This window comes from Amphiura filiformis, chromosome 4 (assembly GCF_039555335.1).
Source record: "Amphiura filiformis chromosome 4, Afil_fr2py, whole genome shotgun sequence".
NCBI lineage: Eukaryota > Metazoa > Echinodermata > Ophiuroidea > Amphilepidida > Amphiuridae > Amphiura > Amphiura filiformis.
Genome location: NC_092631.1, coordinates 8551818 through 8573125, shown reverse-complemented (window position 1 = coordinate 8573125; position 21308 = coordinate 8551818). Strand labels below are relative to the sequence as shown.

The following is a 21308-nucleotide window of genomic DNA, read 5'->3' as shown; positions in this document are numbered from 1 at the left end:
GTTAGTTTGTTTGTTTCTTGGTGTCCGTGTTGGTTTGTTAGTGGTGGTGTTTATTTATTTGTTTGTTTGTTTATGTGTGTGCAAAGATATAGGGGTATATGGGATGTGTCATGACTTACATTAAAATATGTTTTCATTCAAAGTATAGCCTACTTATTCAAACAAGTTAATTTGTTTTTTTGCTGGTGGCCTGAACCAAAGTTAGATTTTGTTTACAAAATAAGTATTTAAAAATATTTTGTGTTTGTGTAACACTGAGGGTTAATTTTGATTGATATTGCAATTTTGGAAAAAAAAGGCTAATGTTATAAATCTATGTCACATTAATTGTTATTAATTTCATTTTGCTTGTTGCAGACGTACGTATATCAACAGTATATTTTGAAACAAAAACTTTTATGAATGGGCTGCAGGTAACAGAAAACAATGTTTGTTAAATCAATGTATTCCAAAGGGCATAAATAAAAATTTGAAATTCTTATCTATGGGCCTGGTGTGCATAAGGCTAAGCCATAGCCTACAGGGGAGCTGCTTGTGACAGCGCTCCTCACCCCCCAAAAAAAAAAAAAAAAAAAATCCACAGAGGTCAAGGTCTGCTTGTTGTTGCTTTTACCAATAAAAAGGTCCAAAAGTAGGAGAAAAACATTGACAAAAGGTCCACTCAGGTTTTTGGTGATAGCCATTCAAAAGGTCCAAAAAGGGCAATTTGTAGATGGTTTTGGGTCCACATATCTGCCCAAGTATAGTTTTATTTAAAAAAGGTCCACTTTTTGGACATACTGACTCCCCCCCTCCCCTCCCAATTAAATCCTGCATATTTGCCTGGCCTTCACCAACTTTTACAAGCCCAAACTCAACTTCAGAATATTATGGTTATTTTTGTTTGTTTGTTTGAAAATGAACCAAATTTTCAAGGACTATTCAGGCCTTTTTAAGTTTGAAAAATTATTTATAACATTCACTACACACATGATTTTTCCTTTTTAATATATATATCTCTGTCTTCCATATTTAAATTTCAATAGTTTCTTTGTTAATACTTTTGAAGAGATGATGATAAATATTGATTCAAAAACTGCCCAAAATAAACATGCAGTTTGCAGCTGTATGAAATTGAGTCTGAAAGGCATTTAAAACCTAATTTGAATATGCCTGCAAATAAGTTTATAGGCCACTATAGGCCTACTCATATACCAAGATTTATACCAAAAACCCCGGCCAAAAGCATGAAAGCACGCGAACGACACGGTGCACGAGGAAGTCGGCAACAACAACAACAACAATACTTAATTAAAATTAACAATTTTCATCAAAATCATACTCAATTACTCATACTTTCATGTGGTAATTTGCTAAACATTAATTTTAAAATGTTAAATAATGTACACAACTGTTTTTTTAATGATGACTTTGACTCTCAGGATTTTTAAATGTATACATGTATTTCTCAGAGTATAACAGTTTACAGTTTATAGGATATATTCATAGCAAATATCACTATGTTCTTTGTAGATTTGTACAAATGTTACTTATTTACTTCATCAGATAATTATTTAATTTATAAAATATGTGTAATTGTTATGACACTAGTATTCTTGTTCAAGTTTATTTTAAATTTCCTAAATAGTAAATATGTACTGTGTCACAGTAATAGCAAGTTATGCCTAGTAGCTAGTACTAGAGCTATAAAAGAGAGTTCAAACTTACCACTTTTAGTTACTAAGGTCAAATAGGGCGAGCTAGGGGCAGAGGTTAATGGCATTGGCAGAATTCTTGTACTGCTATTATTAAAGGTGCACTGGTATATTTAGAGTATCAATAATTATTAAACACGTTCTATTGTTTTGAAAACCACATAAATAGGAGTGAATCAGGTGTTAAAAAACATGCCTTCTCTGTGTTCAATGTATTACAAATTATTTACATGAAAAAAGACTAGTATAAATCTAAAAATGCAACAATTAAGTGGCAAAATCAATCACATTCGCTTTCTAGCCATGAAGATCTGTGTAAAGGTTGTGTTCTTCATCTATTATTTAGTTTTATTACTTTTATTTTAGGTATAACTCAGTATACTAGCACTAATGACAGATTAGGCCTATGTTTATAAAATAAAATAGCTTACAATACAATTTTTAATGAAATGTTATGTCAATTTGAAGTTGAACATAATGCATAAAATGATAAACTATGAGTTTCTTATTTGCAAATGTGCATGTCTTGCATGATAATATTTATAAACAGTAGGCCTAAAATAATCGCAGAGTCGATATACTTCCCTGAGTAAAGGTCTGTAACTGTGGGCCTTGATGCTTTTTCATTAGCGTTCCATCAATTGCACAATACATCTTTTTTGATTTTGTTTGTTTATTTGTTTCTTGGGCAATAAACAATATTAAAATAAAAATTTTAAAAAATGAAGTTACTAATTCCCAGCTTGAAAGTGAAACATATTTGTAAACAAATGTTTTAAAATGTTACATATCTTTGGGTTTTCGGGATTTCCTATGTAAAAAGTGATTTTCATGGATGCCATCTTTGGGTATTTGGGATTTCCCAGAGTAATCGCAGCAAATTGTGGTAAATTCCCATGGAAAAAGGAAACTGATCTTGATTTTGTCATCTTTGGTCTTTGGAAATCCCACTATTATATATGAGAGCCTTGGGAAATCCCACATGGTTTTGTGAATTCACCCATGGGAAATCCCACATTAAAAATTGTTTTTAACCATGTCATCTATGGGGGGAGTGTGGATAATATCTGGAATAGCCCATTCACACCCTATAGAGCCTGCTCTCTCCAAAGTAAAACTTTCATCATTGTTTACACTGGCCTTCTGTTTTTATCGACAAGAAATATATGTAAATTTAGAGAAATCTATTGTCAATGGAGATGAATAATAAGTGAAAATGGGCTATTCCAATTGAAGTCTGTCCTACCTCTGTGGAAAATTTAAGGAAAGTCTCTTCCACAGAAGGAGTATGTTTTTCAAATGGAATTGGCTAGGATTAATTAATTAAAACCCTATAATCTCCCTAAATATGGCTTTACCAATATCTTCCACAACTGGAGTGGAGTGAGTATTTAAAATGGAAGTTACCCAATTGTATGTTCTCTTTAAATGCTATACTCCCTTTTGTGGAACACTTTGGTTCAATTTTCCACAGGGGGAGTGCGAATTTTAAATGGAATAACCAAATGTTGTCTTGTTACATGTAGATACTTCACACCACCAGTCTCGAGTTCCAAGATGACTTCAACAGAGCAACAGATCTTGATGGAGTCCTCTCAGCTCATGAGAACTACTTAACCAAAGTATTACAGAGATGCTTGCTCCATGATAAAGTTAGCTTGGTCAGAGAGGCAGTTGTCAAGGTGCTTAACATCGCACTGGTGTTCCAGAGAAAATGGGATGCAGGAATACATACATTCAGGTATGTGTGGTGCTTTGATGAGTACAGGCCTGCCTCATGTTCCACATACAAGCATATATGCCTCTAAATGAGTTGGGTTTTTTTGTGTAAGCGACAAAAGGCAGACACCCTTAACAAAAACATTGCAATAGGTTGGTCTTGCAATAATATGTACATTTCTTCAGCTATATGTATATAGTTGCTCTATAACTCCAATTAATGTTTTGTGGATGTTGTCTGCCTTTCGTTTCTTTTGTTTAAAAAAACACTCATTTAGAGGCATATATGCTTATAGATGGAATTCTATGTTATGATGCGGGGATGGGATTATAACCTGGATATCCAAACAAACATGAAACACCAAGCAGTCATGTGGTAGCTCAATCGGTAAAGCTTGGTGCATGGTGTTTGATGTTGTGAGTTTGAACCCGGTGCAGTGTCTGTTTGCTCTTGTAAAATTATTGAGCAAGGAACTAACTACTGAATGTCTCGGTTACCTGTATATGAACTTGGGGAGCCAGTCCTGCCTGCTATGGTTTATTGTGGTATGTATGGAGTATGCGCTTCTTAGCTGCAATATATAATAGATGAGTTGACCTCAATGTTTATCAACATAGGCAAGGGACTGGTATATTGATATGCTTGAGCGAACTGTATACAACCACTAAACTGTTCAATAGACTTATTGTGATGTGGCGGGAGTTTAAAAGCACAGGCCCTGAACAAAATATAATGCACACACATACTGCCAGGCAAAAAACAATGATGCGTGCGCATACTGCCAGGCAGTGACTTCAGAAGTCAACTCATCTATACCAGCAAAATATTGAATGTAAACAAGTTAAACAATGGCTTTGTTTGACAATAAACTCTGACCTCTTGTAATTGCATTTTGTGGCTACTAGGACCACAGGGACCAAGATTATGAACTCACCAAGATGCCATTGAACTTTGCATGTAAACTCTTCACGCAATCTGGGTCATGGCAAGTAAATTTATTAAATAATATCCTGCTGGTATCAAGTTGCTGGTTTTTGTATTACTCACAATCTTACTACGCATCACATAATTACTAATCTGCTTGTTTTATGCATTGTTTTAATTATTTCAGTGATGACAGTATCAATAAAATGGAAAGTGAATTCAACAATTGTTCCATCTTCCTGTCTACAATGCTTATCAACATGACAAAGAGAGGAGCTTTTCCACACCGTAAGTTGATCTGTCTCATACACGTCCTAGTTCCATACTGTATTTTGTAGGAATGTGGCATAATTCGGGTTTGGAGTGTCCCTGGACCTAGAGCTAAATGCTAGGATCATTCGTAGTTGACCTACAAAAAAGAAAAAAAATTGTTAGTGTTTTTAATATGCAAAGTGATAATTTGTGTTCATGTCATACTTTATTAATGATTTCAAAATGCATTAAATTTGTATCCATTTTAAAATCTTTAATAGAGTATGACATGAAAACAAATGATCACTTTGCATATTAAAAACACAACTTTTTTGGAAGGTCAATCATGAATGATCCTAGCATTTAGCTCTAGGTCCAGGGACACTCCAAACCCGAAAAAATAAATTACATTAAAAAAAACAAAGAAAAAAACCAATTTTTTTTGTCCATGTGTTATTTCTTTAAAATCCTCCAGAATCATGATTAATATAGTCTACAGTAGTTTTATTAATGATAATCATGTAATAAATTGATATCAATTGAGAGATCCTGTTTTTCTCATCAACTTATTGAAATTAGGAGTTCTAAATCAGTGTATTTCCGAAGATATCATCAAAAAGTGTTGAATTAGTCATGTGGTTTACCACAGTTAAGACTAATTCAACAATTTTTGGATGATTTCTTCGGAAATATGCCGATTTAGAGTTTATAATTTTAATATGTTAATGAGAAAAATATGAACTTTCACCGGATACCAAAATCTGCATTTTGATAGGGTAAAGTCCAAGTACAAATGTGATGTGATCAAGCAATATGAGTCGGATGTCAGGAATATTGATTTTGAGATTTAGCAAATAATAGTATTCAACTTCCTTTGTATTTTATTGTTCTGAGCAACAATAAAATGGCCATAACTCTGGAACTATAAGTCTAATTATGATGGGGTTTTCAGGAAAATAAAGCTTGGAGAATAGCTCATGTACAAACTGAATTATCAGAATTCTATCAAACTATTAGGACCTAATAGGACTTACTTAGGTTTGAATTCCACTTGTAGACTGCCCCTTGACTACATGGTATCATGGCCTGCCCCTTGCCCAAATCAGTGACTTTGAATGGGTGAGAAATTTACTCTAGCTCAATTGGTTTGGAATGAACAAGTGAATGGGTGTGGTTGGAGGGAAGGTGAATGAGTAGTTTGGCAAGGGATGGCTTCAAAACCAAACCAGCGCTTGTGGTTCTGCCAGGGTACTGGCGGTGAACTGGCGGTTGAGTTTTGAAGTCATCCCCTAAGTGGGTGGTGTGATGGATATGTTAGCAGCCTTACAGCCTTCTAGGCTGCTGTGTCTCAGTTTTCCCCATATTATTTCAGTTATGATGGGATAAGTGATAAACGTGTTGTGTCCATTCAGTGTAAAAAGTTCACCGTTATATAGAAAGATGATCCATATGTGTTGAAAGATCTATATTACTGAGAGTTTCTTATCGTTGAAGATGTACATGTAGTTTAGTTTATTGAAGGTTGAGATGGTTGTAGGTCCTTTCTGTCTCTATACATGTATGTTATGTTCAATATCCAGAAAGGAGCCCAGGTACCTGCATTATTTCAATCATATCATTTCCTGTTCTACTTATTCTATATGCTTATGCGGCGGTTTCGTATATAAAAAGCACTTATAATTTACTAATCAACTGGTTTAATGTAAAGTTTTGATTGTTTTGTATATTTGCAGTGGCAGCCTTGTCTTTTTCTCTGGCATCATTACAACAATCTACGACAAGTTCTCCAAGCAAATAAATATATCATCACATCCATTGCCAAAGAAGTTATTGCCATGCTTATGATGATTTACTTGGTGACATATCTATGTTGTATAGGCAAATCCTGAGCAAAATAAGACAGAACTTTCTTTATTAGTTCCCTTAAAGAATTGGGTGACGCCAAGAATTGGCGAAGAGGGCAATAGAAATGCTTGGCGTCCGTGCGTTGGTGAACCCGATAACGCAATATCTTTTGATATAAGCGAATGTGGCTGGCCATCTTCGCAGCATAGATGTATCTCAAGTGGTTGAGTTCAGAGGTGTGTCATGGTTCAAAGGTCAGATCAAATGGCATGTGATTTAAAGGTAGATAAACCTATAAATGCATATTTGTGACATGATCAAGGGGAATGAGTCACATGTCGGCAATTTTCAATTAGAAGTGTTTTACATCATTTTCTGGCAGTTTGTGAATGCTACATTTTGATGCAAACCCCATCAAAATCGGACATCTGGTTACCAAGTTATGAGCAATTTGTCAATGGCTGAAAACAATATAAAACAAAAGAATTTGAACACTGTTTTTGCCAATATCGCAAAAACAATATTAGCAACATCCTACTCATTTTTGTTGATCATGTCACATTTGTCACTCACGGTTCACTGCCAAATAGGTTTCAAAGTGTTGAAACGGTTATGCAGAAGACATTTGACAGTACAAGAGAAAACCTTTATGACAGAAGAGAACTGAAAGCTTTTTGGAAGTTCAGCAGCAATGGCAAACCCATTTTCTAAAAGTATCCAAGACACAGATATAAATAATGATAATAATATTGAATGGCTTGCTTTTGTGTGATGCAAGAATTATATCGTCAACCTGCTACGCTTTTTGCCTAAGTCATTTTTTGTAATTTTGAGAACAAAGTACAAAACATGGTTCCAGCATGCATTTAAACATATTTATTCACCAATCTTTGCACAAGAACAAATGATAATGATACAAATGAAAGGAATAATCCGAAATAATTAGGGTGATTACGTAACTAATGCATGCTTGAACCACATTTTGTTGTTTGTTCTCAAAATTACAAAAAATGATTTAGGCAATTAGCGTAGCAGGCTGATGATATTGTAGATTACAATGTTTATTTTTTCAAAACCAAAGTAGCTTAACTTAATTAACCAGACAGTTTTGAATGTCTTGGCCAAAATTCTTCCTTCTCTCTGATGAAGAATGTTGGCCAAGATATTTGAAAGTGTCAGATTAGTTAAGTTTAATTATACTTCGCACAGAGAGTATCCAAAAACTAAACCATATTTATTTGTTTGTTTGTTTGTTTGTTTGTTTGTTTGTTTGTTTGTTTGTTTGTTTGTTTATTTATTTTATTATTATTATTATTATTATTATTATTATTATTATTATTATTATTATTATTATTATTATTATTATTATTATTATTATTATTATTATTATTTTTTTTTTTTTTTTTTGTTTATACAGGGTAGCCTTATCAGCTCTTAGTGCTGCTCTCCCGTTATTTATTTATTTTTATTTTATTTTATTTATTTACATTTTGTTTATACAGGGTAGCCTCATCAGCACTTAGTGCTGCTCTCCCTGAGGGCCCTGTTTTAGTTACAAAGAGTCGTAATGCTTTTACTACTCAACTTGTTATAATACAATTATATTAATTAAAATGTACATTTTAAACCTACAAAACTGAAATATTAGGCAATAAGCTTAATATTATGTTTGAAAACACTCATTGACATTGACATAGTAGATGCATTTAATCTAATATCGGCTGGGAGTCTATTCCACAGCTGTACAGAACGGTATGAAATGTTCATAAACCTGAAGATGACTGAAATTTAGGAATAACTAGAGTTGCACTACAGTGATGTCTTGTAGGATATGAGTGAATGGATGATGTATAAATGAAATTTGAATTGAGATAACTTGGTGCCAGATTGTTGAGACATTTGAAAATAGAACAATACAATGAAATTTCCCATCTTTTGTTAAGTCGAGACCAGTTTAGATCATTTAAGGCCAGAGTAATGGGAGAGAACATGGACCTTTTCGAGCATGATTATTTCTGAATGCTTGCTTAATTCGAGTGGTGTCCTCGAACTGTGATGGCTTTCCACAACTTCCTGTCCTCCATTGCTGTCTTGAAGTCTGCTGCCTCCAGTCCAGTGTCATTTTTCAGAATGTCAATGTAGGTCAGAGCAGGTCTTCCAGGTTTCCGCCTCCCATGCTTGGGTGTCCAATGAACCATTTTTGATGCGGGCTCATCACTTCTAGAACAGTGGCCAGCAAACCGGGTTCTTCTTTCCCTGATCTTGTGGCTTAATTTGGGAAGATCTCCATATAGGTCTGCATTTGACCTATGTTCTTTCCAATGCACATTCAGTACAGTTCTTAGCATACGGGTGTAGCAGCCATCCAGACCCTTTGCAAGTTTTGGTCCATGCTTCGCATCCATAAAGCAGCACTGACTCCACTGTTGCAGCAAAAATCTGAAGTTTGAAACTCTTGGTAAGAGTTGACCTCCAGATTTTCTTTAGTTTACTGCACGCCCTCCATGCTGCTGCTTTACGTAACTTGACATCCCTTTCTGTGCTTTTCATCCAAGCGCCTAGGTATTTGAAGTCATCTACCTCCTCTAGTTCTACACCCTCAATTGTTGTGATGCTTTCTCTCCTGTTATTGTAGGACATATACTTTGTTTTACTTCCATTCATCTTCAGGATTTCTGAATTGTATGTCCAAAGTATATAAAACTATACATTTTTGGAAAGGAAATGAGTCAAGGAATCCCATGGTGACATCAGATTTGTTCAAAAATCTCGAGTTTTTGTAAAAATCCCAAAAATTCACTTTTTTACCCCAATTATTTTGAGACAACTTAGAAAATAATCCGTTCGGAGTAAAAAAAATTCAGTTAGCTTTTCATAAAGAAGAGACATGAACTTAGGGAAGGTTTTTTTATTTTTTTGAAATTCGTCTCTTTTTTCAAAATATTGAAAAAAACATGTGAAAAAACCAATTTTGTCACACTATTAAGCAAAAAATTGCACATAATGGTGTATATTTGTGTTTAAAACAAATATTTTGAAAAAATGAGAAAACCTTCCCTAGACGTTGATGTACTCTAAACGATAGTGCAAAAAGTTTACCTTTTGCTTGCATATTTTTCGAGTTATCTTGTCACAAAAATCGTGCAATGTTGTCAAAAGTGAACTCTGAGAAATCGATGTTTTAGTAAAAAATGTCAAAATTATGCACAAAACATCCTTATATTTTAAAACGGCAAGTTTTTCACGCTTATAAAAGCTGTATCTAGTGCATGGTCAAAATATGCATCTTTTTGCACCAATGAATCGATAATGTCTGCTTTTAGTGCGCCAAAATTCAAAATAATTGAAAAATCTAAGTGCCATTTTGACTGCAAATTTTTGTTTTGTTTACACCACATTTGCTGGCGTCAACAAGATACCGAATGCGCCTTGACTGCGTTGGACATACGCGCAGAGTTGCGACGCGAATCGCGTGCGTAATCACAATATTTCGCATTCGCGCATTTCTGACTCGTTATTTCCCGCCAATTTACTAAGCTGTCTTGAGCCATATGTGACTTTTAGAGTTGAAAAGAGTGAAATAAATCAAGCAAAAATATTAGCAAGTTGTATTTTATCAGTTTCAAGTGAAAGAATACATCTTAGTGTTGATAAATATCAAGAAATGTCAAATTCGGCCGTGGACGAATGTATCTTCCATTACTCTGGCCTTAACATGTCATCAATGGGTGTTAAAATATCTGCACCAAGTGGGATCCTAGCCAGTTTATTGGATAATTTGTATTTTTAAGTGCAACAAAGAGACAACACCTTTTTCTCTACAATCAAGTTTTATTTGAAGCAGTTAGTTTTTCTTTCCCTTTTTTCTTCTCTCTACTGTTTACAACTTTATTTTATTTGCTGGTTAATTTTTTTTTTAGTTTTCTTTAGTTCCTTTTCTTTCAGTTCTTTTGCTTCCATCAATATTTTGTGTGACCACCGTTATTGGCTACAACAGCTGTGCAAAGTTGTCGCATGCTCTTGATTAGAATATTTTCTCCTGGTATAGGCCAACTCTTACTTACTCTTACTCCGTCGACTCTTGCTGTCGGGCATCAATGATGGCTCGCCATAACCGCCTGTCCTGCATGCTGGTCTCAATTTCTGCCACTGTGTATCCTGTGTCTTGTTGAAGCAGGTCCACAAAGGTCTTCTTGGGGCGTCCTTTGGTTCGTTTTCCTTGGGTGGGCTTCCATGTTACCAGATCAGATGTAATCCTCCCTTTGGCTCTCTTACAGTGTCCCGCAAACCGTAGCCGTCTTGTGCTGATTTTTGAGGTCACAGGTGGAATGTCCCCATACAATTCCTTATTGGTCATATGCATTTTCCAGCTCACATTTAGTGCTGATCTTAACATTCTTGTATAGTAGCCATCCATTGCTTTGCCAATTTTCTTGGTAATGGTCCAGGTTTCACAACCATACAGCAGGACGCTTTCTGCAGTAGCTTGGAATAGGCCAAAGTGTCACTTTTAAAATTGGACCTTCATCAATTCAAATGCTTGTAACTTTGCTTCTTGAGGTCACATTGGATTCGGTACAAGATGAGATTAAAAAAATTGATTCACTGAAATTGTGATTATTTTTACAAAATAATGTTTTGATACTTTCTGTGCGCAGTATACTTTGGTTTTGAAAAATGAACATTGTAATCTGATTTTCTGTAAACCTAATGAATCTATTTACAGATTTAAGAATATATTACATTCAATTGAAAAATGTTCTTGTATCACACTCTAACGCCATTCAATGGCTGTGTGGAAGATTAAGGTCATGCCTTACATAAAGGGTGTATGGATTTAACTAGAATAGGTCTCTAAATGTGTGGCATTATTTAGGACAAACTTGCAGTTTCATTCTTGGCAAATCTCTTCCGTAACCAGTGGTAACCACCAATCTCCATACCCCAGTGTATGCTGGGTCTCCTTTCTGTGCTACTTTGTCATTCTTTTTGTAAGCAGTAGCATAGTCAGGACCTTTCCAGAGGGGTTGGGGTAAGGCAACTGGGGGGGGGGGCCAAACTTTAACGAAAATGGGCTTAAAACTAAGGCCTAAAAATCTTATATCTGTTTGTAAGAGTAATTTGTAAGAATAAAATTCTTACGTTTGAAAAAACATAAATGTAAGTGTAAGGATTAAAACACTGCGTTTTGTTACACATGTAAGACTGAAAGACTTATTGTAAGAATGAAATCCTTACATTTGACAAAATAAAAACATGCATCAGAATTAATATTATGTGTTGCTTGTTGTCTTATTGTGTTAAAGTAATTGTAAGAATGAAGTTTTTAGATATAATTTGTCATGTTTCTTTGTTATTCCTTTACTTTGATTGTAAAAATAGAATCCTTACATTAAAAAAAAGTAAACGTAAGGATTGAAACTGTTATGATTTTTTTTTGTTATTCCTTTAAGATTAACTTTCAGAATGAAATTCTTAAGAAAATTAAAGTAAATAAAAGTAAGCGTAATGAATAAAATTTCTTTGTTATTACAGTTACTCTTACCAAATAAAGGAATAGTGAAGAAACATAATATTAATCCATGCTTTTATTTTAAAAAATGTAAGAATTACATACTGACAGTTACTCTTACAGTTATTCTGTTTCTTTGTAAAAGTAAAAGTAAGAATTGTGGTGTTTTTTTGGGTTTTTTTCTTGTTACTCATGTCCCTGGTGGGAGTTATTGTAAGAATGAAACCGGGGGAGGCACTTCGATTTGAAATTGATATAGGTGTAGGGCTGGCACTTTGGCACTAAGGGGCATTCGGTAAGAGCAAAATGTAAAAAATATGGGGTCATTGGGTGAGAGCATGATTCTTGGCATTCGGTGAGAGCAAAATGTAAAAAATGTGGGGTCATTGGGTGAGAGCATGACCTTTTTTTTAAAATGGAATCTTTGGGTGAGAGCCGAAACAGCGCCACAGAAACATCGAAAATCAAATTTCTTTGTTTTTCAAAATAAGTGACAAAATCAGTGATAAATGACTTGTAAGGCCAAAAAAAAAAAAGGTTCGTCTCAAAGCTTGCGCCAGGGATGCAAATTGTGATTTCTTCCTCAGGAGCAACGTTTTAGGCTCAAGATTTCCTCACTCATACCAGACATAAAATAGCTTTATTCTGCATTTCGAAAGATAAGAATGGTAACATAACGTGTTTTAGAGAGACTCTACATGTAAAGTCTTTGAACTTCAAAAAAGGGCTTTAATAGGAAAAATGTGCGCGCAAAATTGGGTATTTTACACTAGTTTGGCCACATGATTGGGGGTGAATTTTGGTCCAGGTCATCCTCTCCTCACTGGCACTTATGATTTCTTAGTATTGTTACACTGAATTTCTTTTATATGACTTTTCCATAGCATCCTCATTGCCGCCTCTGTATGAATTTCCTTAGATATGTGCCCTTTTTCCACCTGCCTTCACCCAACTCCTTTTTTTCTTGTTAAATTATATACATTGAATACTTCTCTGGATATGAATTGTAAATTTCCTCAAATATACATTGTTACCAATTTCCATATTCTTACACCAACACCTTCCTCTTTTAAGGCTTTTATTTCTTGAACAATCATGTGAATTCCTCAAAATTTTGCACAACCAGTGTCTTGAGATTTCCTCTCTTCCATTCAGTAGCTTCACTGCCTCACAACCCTCACCTATTAACTTGTTATCTTTTGCTAAGATCTGTTTCCCTCTTCGTCATCTTCTTCCTCACTCCTCCGCCGCTGCCGCCTCTTCCTCTTTTTCTTCTTCCTCTCTTCTTTTCTTTTTCTTCTCCCTTCCTCTTTTTTCCTCATTTCTTTTTCTTCTCAAGGCATCATTTCCTCAATTTTGACTGTCATTTCCTAGGAGCGGTGCTTCCCGCTCCCGCACAATTGCATCCCTGGCTTGCGCTGCGTTTGTAAAATCCACGATTTGACAAAAAACAAATCTGAAATTTTTTTATTTCAAAATTTTTTTTTTTTTTTTTTCCAGAAAAATCGGCGAAAATCAGACTTTTTCTCAAAATACCATGAAAAAAGTCGGGAATAAAAAAAAAAAAAAAAAAAAAATCACATTTCGCATTTGTTTTTAAATTTCTCGTGAGCTTTGAGACAAACCTTTTTTTTTTTTTTTTTTTTTTTTTTTTTAGCCTAAGGGTCTTTGGGTGACAGATCAAATGGAAAAATAGGGGTATTCGAGTGACAGAACATGTGTTTGTAAAAAAATATGGGGTCTTTGGGTGACAGCAACAGGTGACAGCGATGCTGAAAAAAGGGGTCTTAACAGCCCTACATACGCGTCACCTCCAAAGTTGGAGTGCCCCCCCACCCCGAATGAAATTCTTAGTGATTCTTGTTTTTCTTTCACTGTGTAAGAGTATTGCAAGAATGAAATTCTTACATTAGGAAAATAAGGATTAATATTAAGGATTAATTATGCATAAGGATTAATATTATGTTTATTCTAACTTCATTCCTTTGATTTTACAGTTTACATATTGTAAGGATTAAAACTACGTTTTGTTACTCCTGTAGGCCTAAATTATTGTAGCAGGCTGACGATGTAAGAGAAGATTTAATTACATCATTACATTTTCTCTGACATAGCATAGACAAAGGGGCAGCAATGAGATTAGACGAATCAATGAATGTTAAAAAAAAATAAAAAATTTTAATGTTAATGTTAAAAAAAAATGTTAAAAAAAAATGTTAAAAAAAGGCTGAACTGAAATAAAAATGAATGCTAAATGAGGAGAAAAGGATCAAGTGTATATAAAGTGTGTTAATTTTGCCCCCATTGTGATGTCATACACACATTACGTGTCGATCATCAGGCAAAATTACTTGTTTTTGCACGGAAAAGTAGAACTAGTTCTTTGCGGGTTGCGGGGTGCAACTGATACAATCCTCTATTAATATTTTGTATTTGTTGGGAGGGGGGAATAGGGGTAGCCCAAGATTGGGGATATGCTTTTACCCATTAACGCTGTCACTGATTTACTGATAGGTAATATGAAATTCAATGCTTGGTTGCAGAATTGACGATTCTTGGATGTTTTGAACCATTCACTGTACCCTGTAGGATTGTCTTTGTTTGTAGCCTTCATCAAACGTTAAACAAAAGGTTATATTGTCCAAGCAACTGAACTACTAAAAAATCAATTACGTTTTGTCCTGTCAGCTTGACATGCTTTGTTGAAAACATTTTGTATTAACTTGTAGTAAAACAGTCCGGTAGAATGTCGAGTAACAATCGTAAGTAGGTGCTGAGAAAACCAAGAGCTACCGATGTCTTATGACTCAAACAACCATCCACTGTAATAACAAATACACATTAATAATGGTAGCAAAAAAGCCCTGGGGAAAAAGCATCCTCAAATAATGCTGCTCAGTTTTATTCATGCATTGTGCTTTATTGTATTATGATGATACATGGGCTCGTTTTATCTTTTCAGTTTCCGTAAGTCTATTGTTCAGATACGAAAACGCAAGGGATTTAGTAAGTTTACTGTAACATGACTTCATTGTTAACTTTGAAGTACCAATCAGCTTATTTCAAAAGAGGCAGTTGCTTATGTCAATAAAAGCGGGAGAGACAACACCACTGTTTTTAATGGCCTAGCGCCCTCTCGTCTTTGATGCATGCCAATCCGAATGACAAAGTCCACTTTTTCTGTAAAAACGTTGAAAATAAGCTCTAAAATCACAAAAGGCCCGCTTATGAGCATATCGCACCCCAATGCACTTGTGCAGGGCCACAGTGTCGCCCTTCCCTCGTATCAATGTCTATCTCCCTATTTTGCTTCCTCCTGCCCCCCCCCATGATCAGTCTCCCCACTCCCTCCCCGTCCCCCGGTCCCTACTCTCTCCTCTCGAGTTCTTCTCTTTCTAGTCTTTCCGTCTCTCCCTCTCCTCTCTTTCTTCCTCACCCCTCCCACTCTCGCTTGTTCAGTCTCAACTTAAGTATCTCCTCCCTCCCCCTCCCTCCCTCCCCTCGCGAAATTTATCAGTATGATCCATGACTGAAAATAAGCTCTGCAAAAATAAACATTTAAAATAAACCCGAGTCTTGCATATAGGCCCAACCAATTATCAGATTAGCTTGCCATGAATAGAATACATTATCTTTGCTCCAATGCAAATTCTTTTGTATTGCATTTCAATATAAAACATGATTACCAAATCACCACTTGTACGCGCCTCATTGGGAGATTTTAGACGCTCGTTTCATCGCCAATATGAAAGACTTTTGCTTATAACTTGGCAACATGGTTAGTATATATTTCAATGCAAGACTTTTTTTACGAGCCACTTACGTCTAGGCGTAAGTGCATATACACCAAACACAAGTCAATTGAAGCCGTACAATTTACCGCGAATTTAGGACCGTAAAATTTAGACTCTTCTTTTGTCTAGATTGGCACCCAACCGCACATCTCAAGGTTTTATGTACAAAATCAATATAACTAATTACCAAAACGAAAACTGAAATTCACGAGCTTCAAATTTTCAGTAACTAACAAAAGGCTAGAATAAAAGATTGGTCATACCTGGGAGACTACCACTTCAGAATAACAAAAACTATTACGGATACGGAAACAGAAACTGAAAAGATAAAACGACGGATGGTAAAAATCACGAGGTCCTTATTGCCTGATTCAAATACCTATTTCAACACGTGATGAAAACTGCTATAGAATTGGTCCTCCTAAGCACAAGCTGTTTTTCTCGCGATGGACTTAGTGTTGCCAGTTTATTTCATCCATGTCAGATTTTTGTAACATGTGATGCAGCAGCTCATCAAAAATACGAGAAATGTGATATCGACCTTCGTCATGGCGCCCCTTTTCCTTAATATCTCTGTGACATATAGTGTTGACCCAACGTTTGAATCTGCCTTGCTCTGTGACTACAGTAGCATATGACCGCAGCCTCCCTCAACTAATGATATGAATGTCTTTCTTTTTTTTTTTCAAAATGATTTATGCCAATATCACTGAGTTTTCTTACTTTCCTGTATCAAAAACATCCAGCAGGGAAAAACTCATATAGCATATAGCTAGAAAAACCGCTTGTGATATGATTACCAATTCACAGTCGTCATTACTTGTTGAAATACGGTATCAGACCGGCGTTTTTGAGACATATACACAGCAAGTGCATTTTCCTTGGATCAGACAAGAATCTTGTGATTGCCTTTATTCTACAGATCCTGATGAATTTATTCAACAAATGAAGAGCTTTGTTGCAAAACCCCTTACATCCACTTTTGACTTTTTGAGAAAAAAAAAGCAGTTTTTCTCAAACATTGTGCAAGTATTACTGGTTCGATTTGATTCAATTTGGGTTTGGATAAAGTGTGGATGAATAGAAACTAAAAGAATAGGTTCAGGGTGCGTGCAGAACCTTGAAAAGCCAAAAAAGTGCTTGAAAGTACTTGAAAATCAAAATGCCTTTTCAAGGCCTTGAAAGTCCTGGAATTTTGTTGAAAAGTCCTTGAAATTTATGGAAAGTCCTTAAAGAAAAAATGTGCTGGAAACAATAACAATTTTATGTTATAAATAAGTAAGAAAAGAAGTTTGGAAATAAATCTGTCTTGTAAGTTGTAGGCCTATATATTTTTCATTTTATGTAGGCTATATAAGTACACATTAACTCTTTCTGGACTCACATATTTCCAATTTTAAAATGAAAATTCCTCAGAACCCTGACCGGATGACTCGATTAGATAAAGGTACTCATTTAAAGGAGGATTTCGTGATCCTAGCATCCTCTTTTTATGACATTTTTCAGTAGATATCCACGAAAAAAGCTTATTTCCAAAGTTTCAGTTGATTCCGATTTTGCGTTTGCGAGTTATGCATGATTATGTGTATTACACTGCTCCATAGACGATGTGTTGTAATTTCGTTCTGGTGCACCAGAACGAAATTCAAATTTGGCGATATTTTTGCTAAACGAATGAATCTGCAAGAAATATTTGGTACATAAACATTATGTAGCCAGAGATATCCAGTGGTGTAAAAATCTCAACTTTTTTTTGGGAAAAGTGGGGGGATGAGGCTGTGGATCACGAAATGCCCCTTTAACATGCATGTGGTCAAATTTTTATCTTATTGAGAACACCTTTTCATGCCCAAAATTGATGAATTTTAGTCCATTATCGACCAGCATGTTATATGATTGTGTCGGTTTTGCGTTCAAAAACTCATCTCTTTTTCCTCAATGAATGTTACCCAAGTAAGAAGTATGTAATGTGTATTAATGAACGATGACGTTTGAGATGATGCTGATGCTGTATAGGCCTATATGTAGGCTATACTCTAATATCAAGTCATGTTTAAGTCTAAATGGAAACAAACTTCGGTCAAAGGTTTGATATGAACCTTTTAACTGTATGCTTTGGCTTTGTGTAGCCGTCGTTGTGAACATGGGGGTGGGGGAGGTTGTGTGGGGGTGAGTGGGGGTGTGTAGGCCTATGTATTTCCTTTGGGATAGGCCTACTATTTTAGTCCCAATTTGTAGTGACATCACTCTGTATGTTTAACATACAGAATTTTACAAATTACTCTTAGGCCTATCATACAATGTATTCTTCATGCACATTCATTAGTACCCCCCCCCCGTGGGCCCCCTCCCTACCCGAAGAAGGGTGGGGGTCAAAAATTTGATGAATCATTGTTTTTATATTGCGCATTATATATACAGTAAGCAAAATAATTAAGGTAGCAGTTGTTTTCACCCCCGTATATCGTAAATAAAGACAAATGTGTCAAAATTAAAACAAGCAGCCGATGCCTGTACTCTTTAGCTCTGATTTAAGGCCTTATTTGTTGAAATTGGTTGAGCATTAATGAAGCGGGAGTCCAGAACCTGATGAAGATACGAAATAAAAAGTTGCACTTTTGTGTTCTAATCAGTGAAAGCACGACGCTAGTTTTTCGTGCTAATCAATGAAAGCACAGCGCTAGTTATCTTGTTCGCGAACGCTTTGTGTACAAATCAATAGGACATGCAATGTGGCAAACTGCAACTTTTAAATTGGCATCTCCCTTGGGTTTTTGGATCGTCGTGTCTCTATTTCTTGAACAATGTCAACGAATGAGGTCTTAAATTCGAGCTAAAAATGCAGCTATAGGTTGTTGGTTCTAATTATGACATATCTGCCGTTGATTAGGATATACAGGGGGTGAACGTAACTGGTACCTTAATTTTTTGGCTTACTGTATATCAATTTCAATCATGTTTCAAAAAAAGTCTAAAATAGGTTGTTATGTCAAAAATGGTCTCTTTTGGGGTGCTAAATCTGCTAAAATGTTTGTCGTGCTGAAATTTTAACCAAAAAGCACATTGACCATCAAGGCCCAGGATGGGGTGCCAGTTGGTGGGGGTGGGTGGGGTGGGTGGGGTGGTAGTGGATGCAAGCACAAATGGTTAATTATTATTTTATTTTTCTGCTTCAAATATATCAACATCAGCCATATTGGTCATGTAATAAAGCCAAAAAACATTTTTTAAGAGTGTCTCTTGTGCATAAAAGTATAGGAAACTCGAAACTTTAAAGTATGTTTTCTGGAAGAAGGAAGCACTTTTTATTAAAAGAGGAGAACAAGCCAGGAGCTTTTAAATATTCTTTTTACCCTCTGAAATGGCCTTTCCTGTGGTGCTAAATGTGCAGAAACCATCTTCGTCCCCTGAACCCCCACCGGGGCTTCGCCCTTGGACCCCACCGGGGGCCCTTAAGTGGGCCCCTGGACCCCCAGCCATAGTCGTGAGCGCTACGCTCACTCCGCTTCGCAAGTGTCCCTATTTCTAGTTTTCAAAAGTTGGCAGGTATGCACTGGGCTGCTGCCCCTAGACCACTGGGTATTTTTCTACTTTTTTACACACACCTATCTCTGGGTCGTTCCGTTCAAAGGTACTTGAAAATTAATTTTTGGGTACTTGAAAGTCCTTGAAAAGTCCTTGAATTTGAAATAGAGGTGGCTGCACGCACCCTGTAGGTTTGGTACAATTTTCAAGCCTTCCTATTTATTTTATTATTTATTTTAAATCGCGCCTTTTGTGGATGTAAGGGCTTTTGCAACAAACTATATTTACCCCTTTTCTAGAAACCACCTTTGCATTCATATTTGAGCCCATTTGTTTGCACTACTTTATGTAACTTGACTAATGCTTTCAAAATCAAAAAGAAAAATTTAAATATCTCATTTACTTTTTTAATTATGAATTTTTAATTAAATTCGGGAAAATGGCATTTTTTGAGTATTTCCGATGATTTTTTCAAAAATAGTGACCCAAAAACAGTTACCTTTGGTTTTAATAGGTAAAGAACATTCCAGGCTACTAGTATACATCGAAAAATTAAAACAAACCAAATCTATATTCATTTTATGTTCAGATTTCCGGAAATTCCCTAAGATTTCCCGAACGGGAAATATACGATATTTCCGGAAGGGAAGGTGGTATGAAGGTCAAACAACCACCAAAATGTGTATTTTTACCCACACTATAATATCATGTCAATAACTAAATGTCAGCCAGAAGTGGATGTAAGGGCTTTTGAAACTGAGCTTTTCAAATATCTAGAGAGTTTCCCTATTATATTCATGATAGATCATTTAACAATATGAATAGAAAGAAGTGAAATGCTTACCTGTAACTATATTTTCTCTTCTTTTCTCCCTATTTTTTGTAACATCTGAAAAGGGTCATAAACATTTAACATTTTGAAGATACATTAAAAAAATAATGTATGATTTGAATTGTTAAAGAATTGGTTTGTGGTTTAGCTGGATGTTTAAATTCAAACTGAGCTCGGAAGGTAGGTGTTATGCTAAACAATACACTGCTTGTGGCATACCGCATCTTAGAGAGTAGCATAGCCTTGTAGATGATGGCTTTCTGAGAAGAAACGTGGGGACAGCTCGCAAGACAGCTCTTCAAGAAATCCCAGCCACTGGCATTTTAGTTAACACTGGATTCCACGATAGATCGCTACTCAGAGCAAGATCTACACTACAATATCTGCTTCCTCCAGGAGTACGGAAGAAGTTGAGCTCAGGATAGTTGCCCACCGTATCTTCAGTATATGCTTGGAGATTGTGGCGGACTTGTACCTGGCAGCTCCGAACATTGATTATGAGAAAGCCTTTGATTCGGTGGAACGTCAACTTACTTTCAGCCTTAAGAAGAATTGGAAGTTAATGAGGGGTATGTAAGATCTTAAAAGACATTTACACAATCGCTAGAGCTACAATCCGCATAGATAAGGATGTCTCCAAGCCTATCTACATAAAGAGAGGGAGGAGTACCGCGGCAAGGGGACACAATATCTCCACAATTATTCACAGCTGCCATGGAACAAGTTTTCAAACAACGACCTAGGAAAAAGAGGTATTAACATTGACGGAGAATGGTTAACTGACCTGATGTATGCAGATGATGTCCCTTACATCACATAAAAGCGTGAATACTGAATGCTTAAGAAAATTGGACTGAAATTACACAAAGGGAAAACGAAATACATGACCAACTTTGACACTGAAGAGTTCATTCAAATTGATAATGAACCGATAGGGGAAGGTATATAGTTACAACTTATATATGGGCAAGTCAAGATGGAAGACAATACAAGAAAGGAAATCTTAATGAGAATCAAGGCTGGCTGATGTTGTTTTGGTAGATACAAAGACATATTTTGTGATAAAAAGCTATCAAGGACATTGACGAGGCGTCAATGCATGTTACTCACCATGACTTACTGTGCTGAAACATGGTCTACAACTAAAGATCTTGAACAAAAATTCGTCACGACACAGATTCCATGGAAAGACGCATACTAGACATAACTC

General features: G+C 35.7%; 1 protein-coding gene across 1 annotated transcript in view; it reads left to right on the top strand.

Moving 5' to 3' along the window:
• The window catches only part of LOC140150528 (gamma-tubulin complex component 5-like), a 48123-nt gene extending 40467 nt beyond the window's left edge, over nucleotides 1-7656 (top strand). Inside the window, exons 19-21 of the mRNA XM_072172559.1 lie at nucleotides 3221-3435; nucleotides 4526-4626; nucleotides 6324-7656. Of these exons, the coding sequence (XP_072028660.1) occupies nucleotides 3221-3435; nucleotides 4526-4626; nucleotides 6324-6388 (381 nt within the window). The 3' untranslated portion in view covers nucleotides 6389-7656. The remainder of the gene's footprint in view (nucleotides 1-3220; nucleotides 3436-4525; nucleotides 4627-6323) is intronic.
• Nucleotides 7657-21308: the final 13652 nt, after the last annotated feature.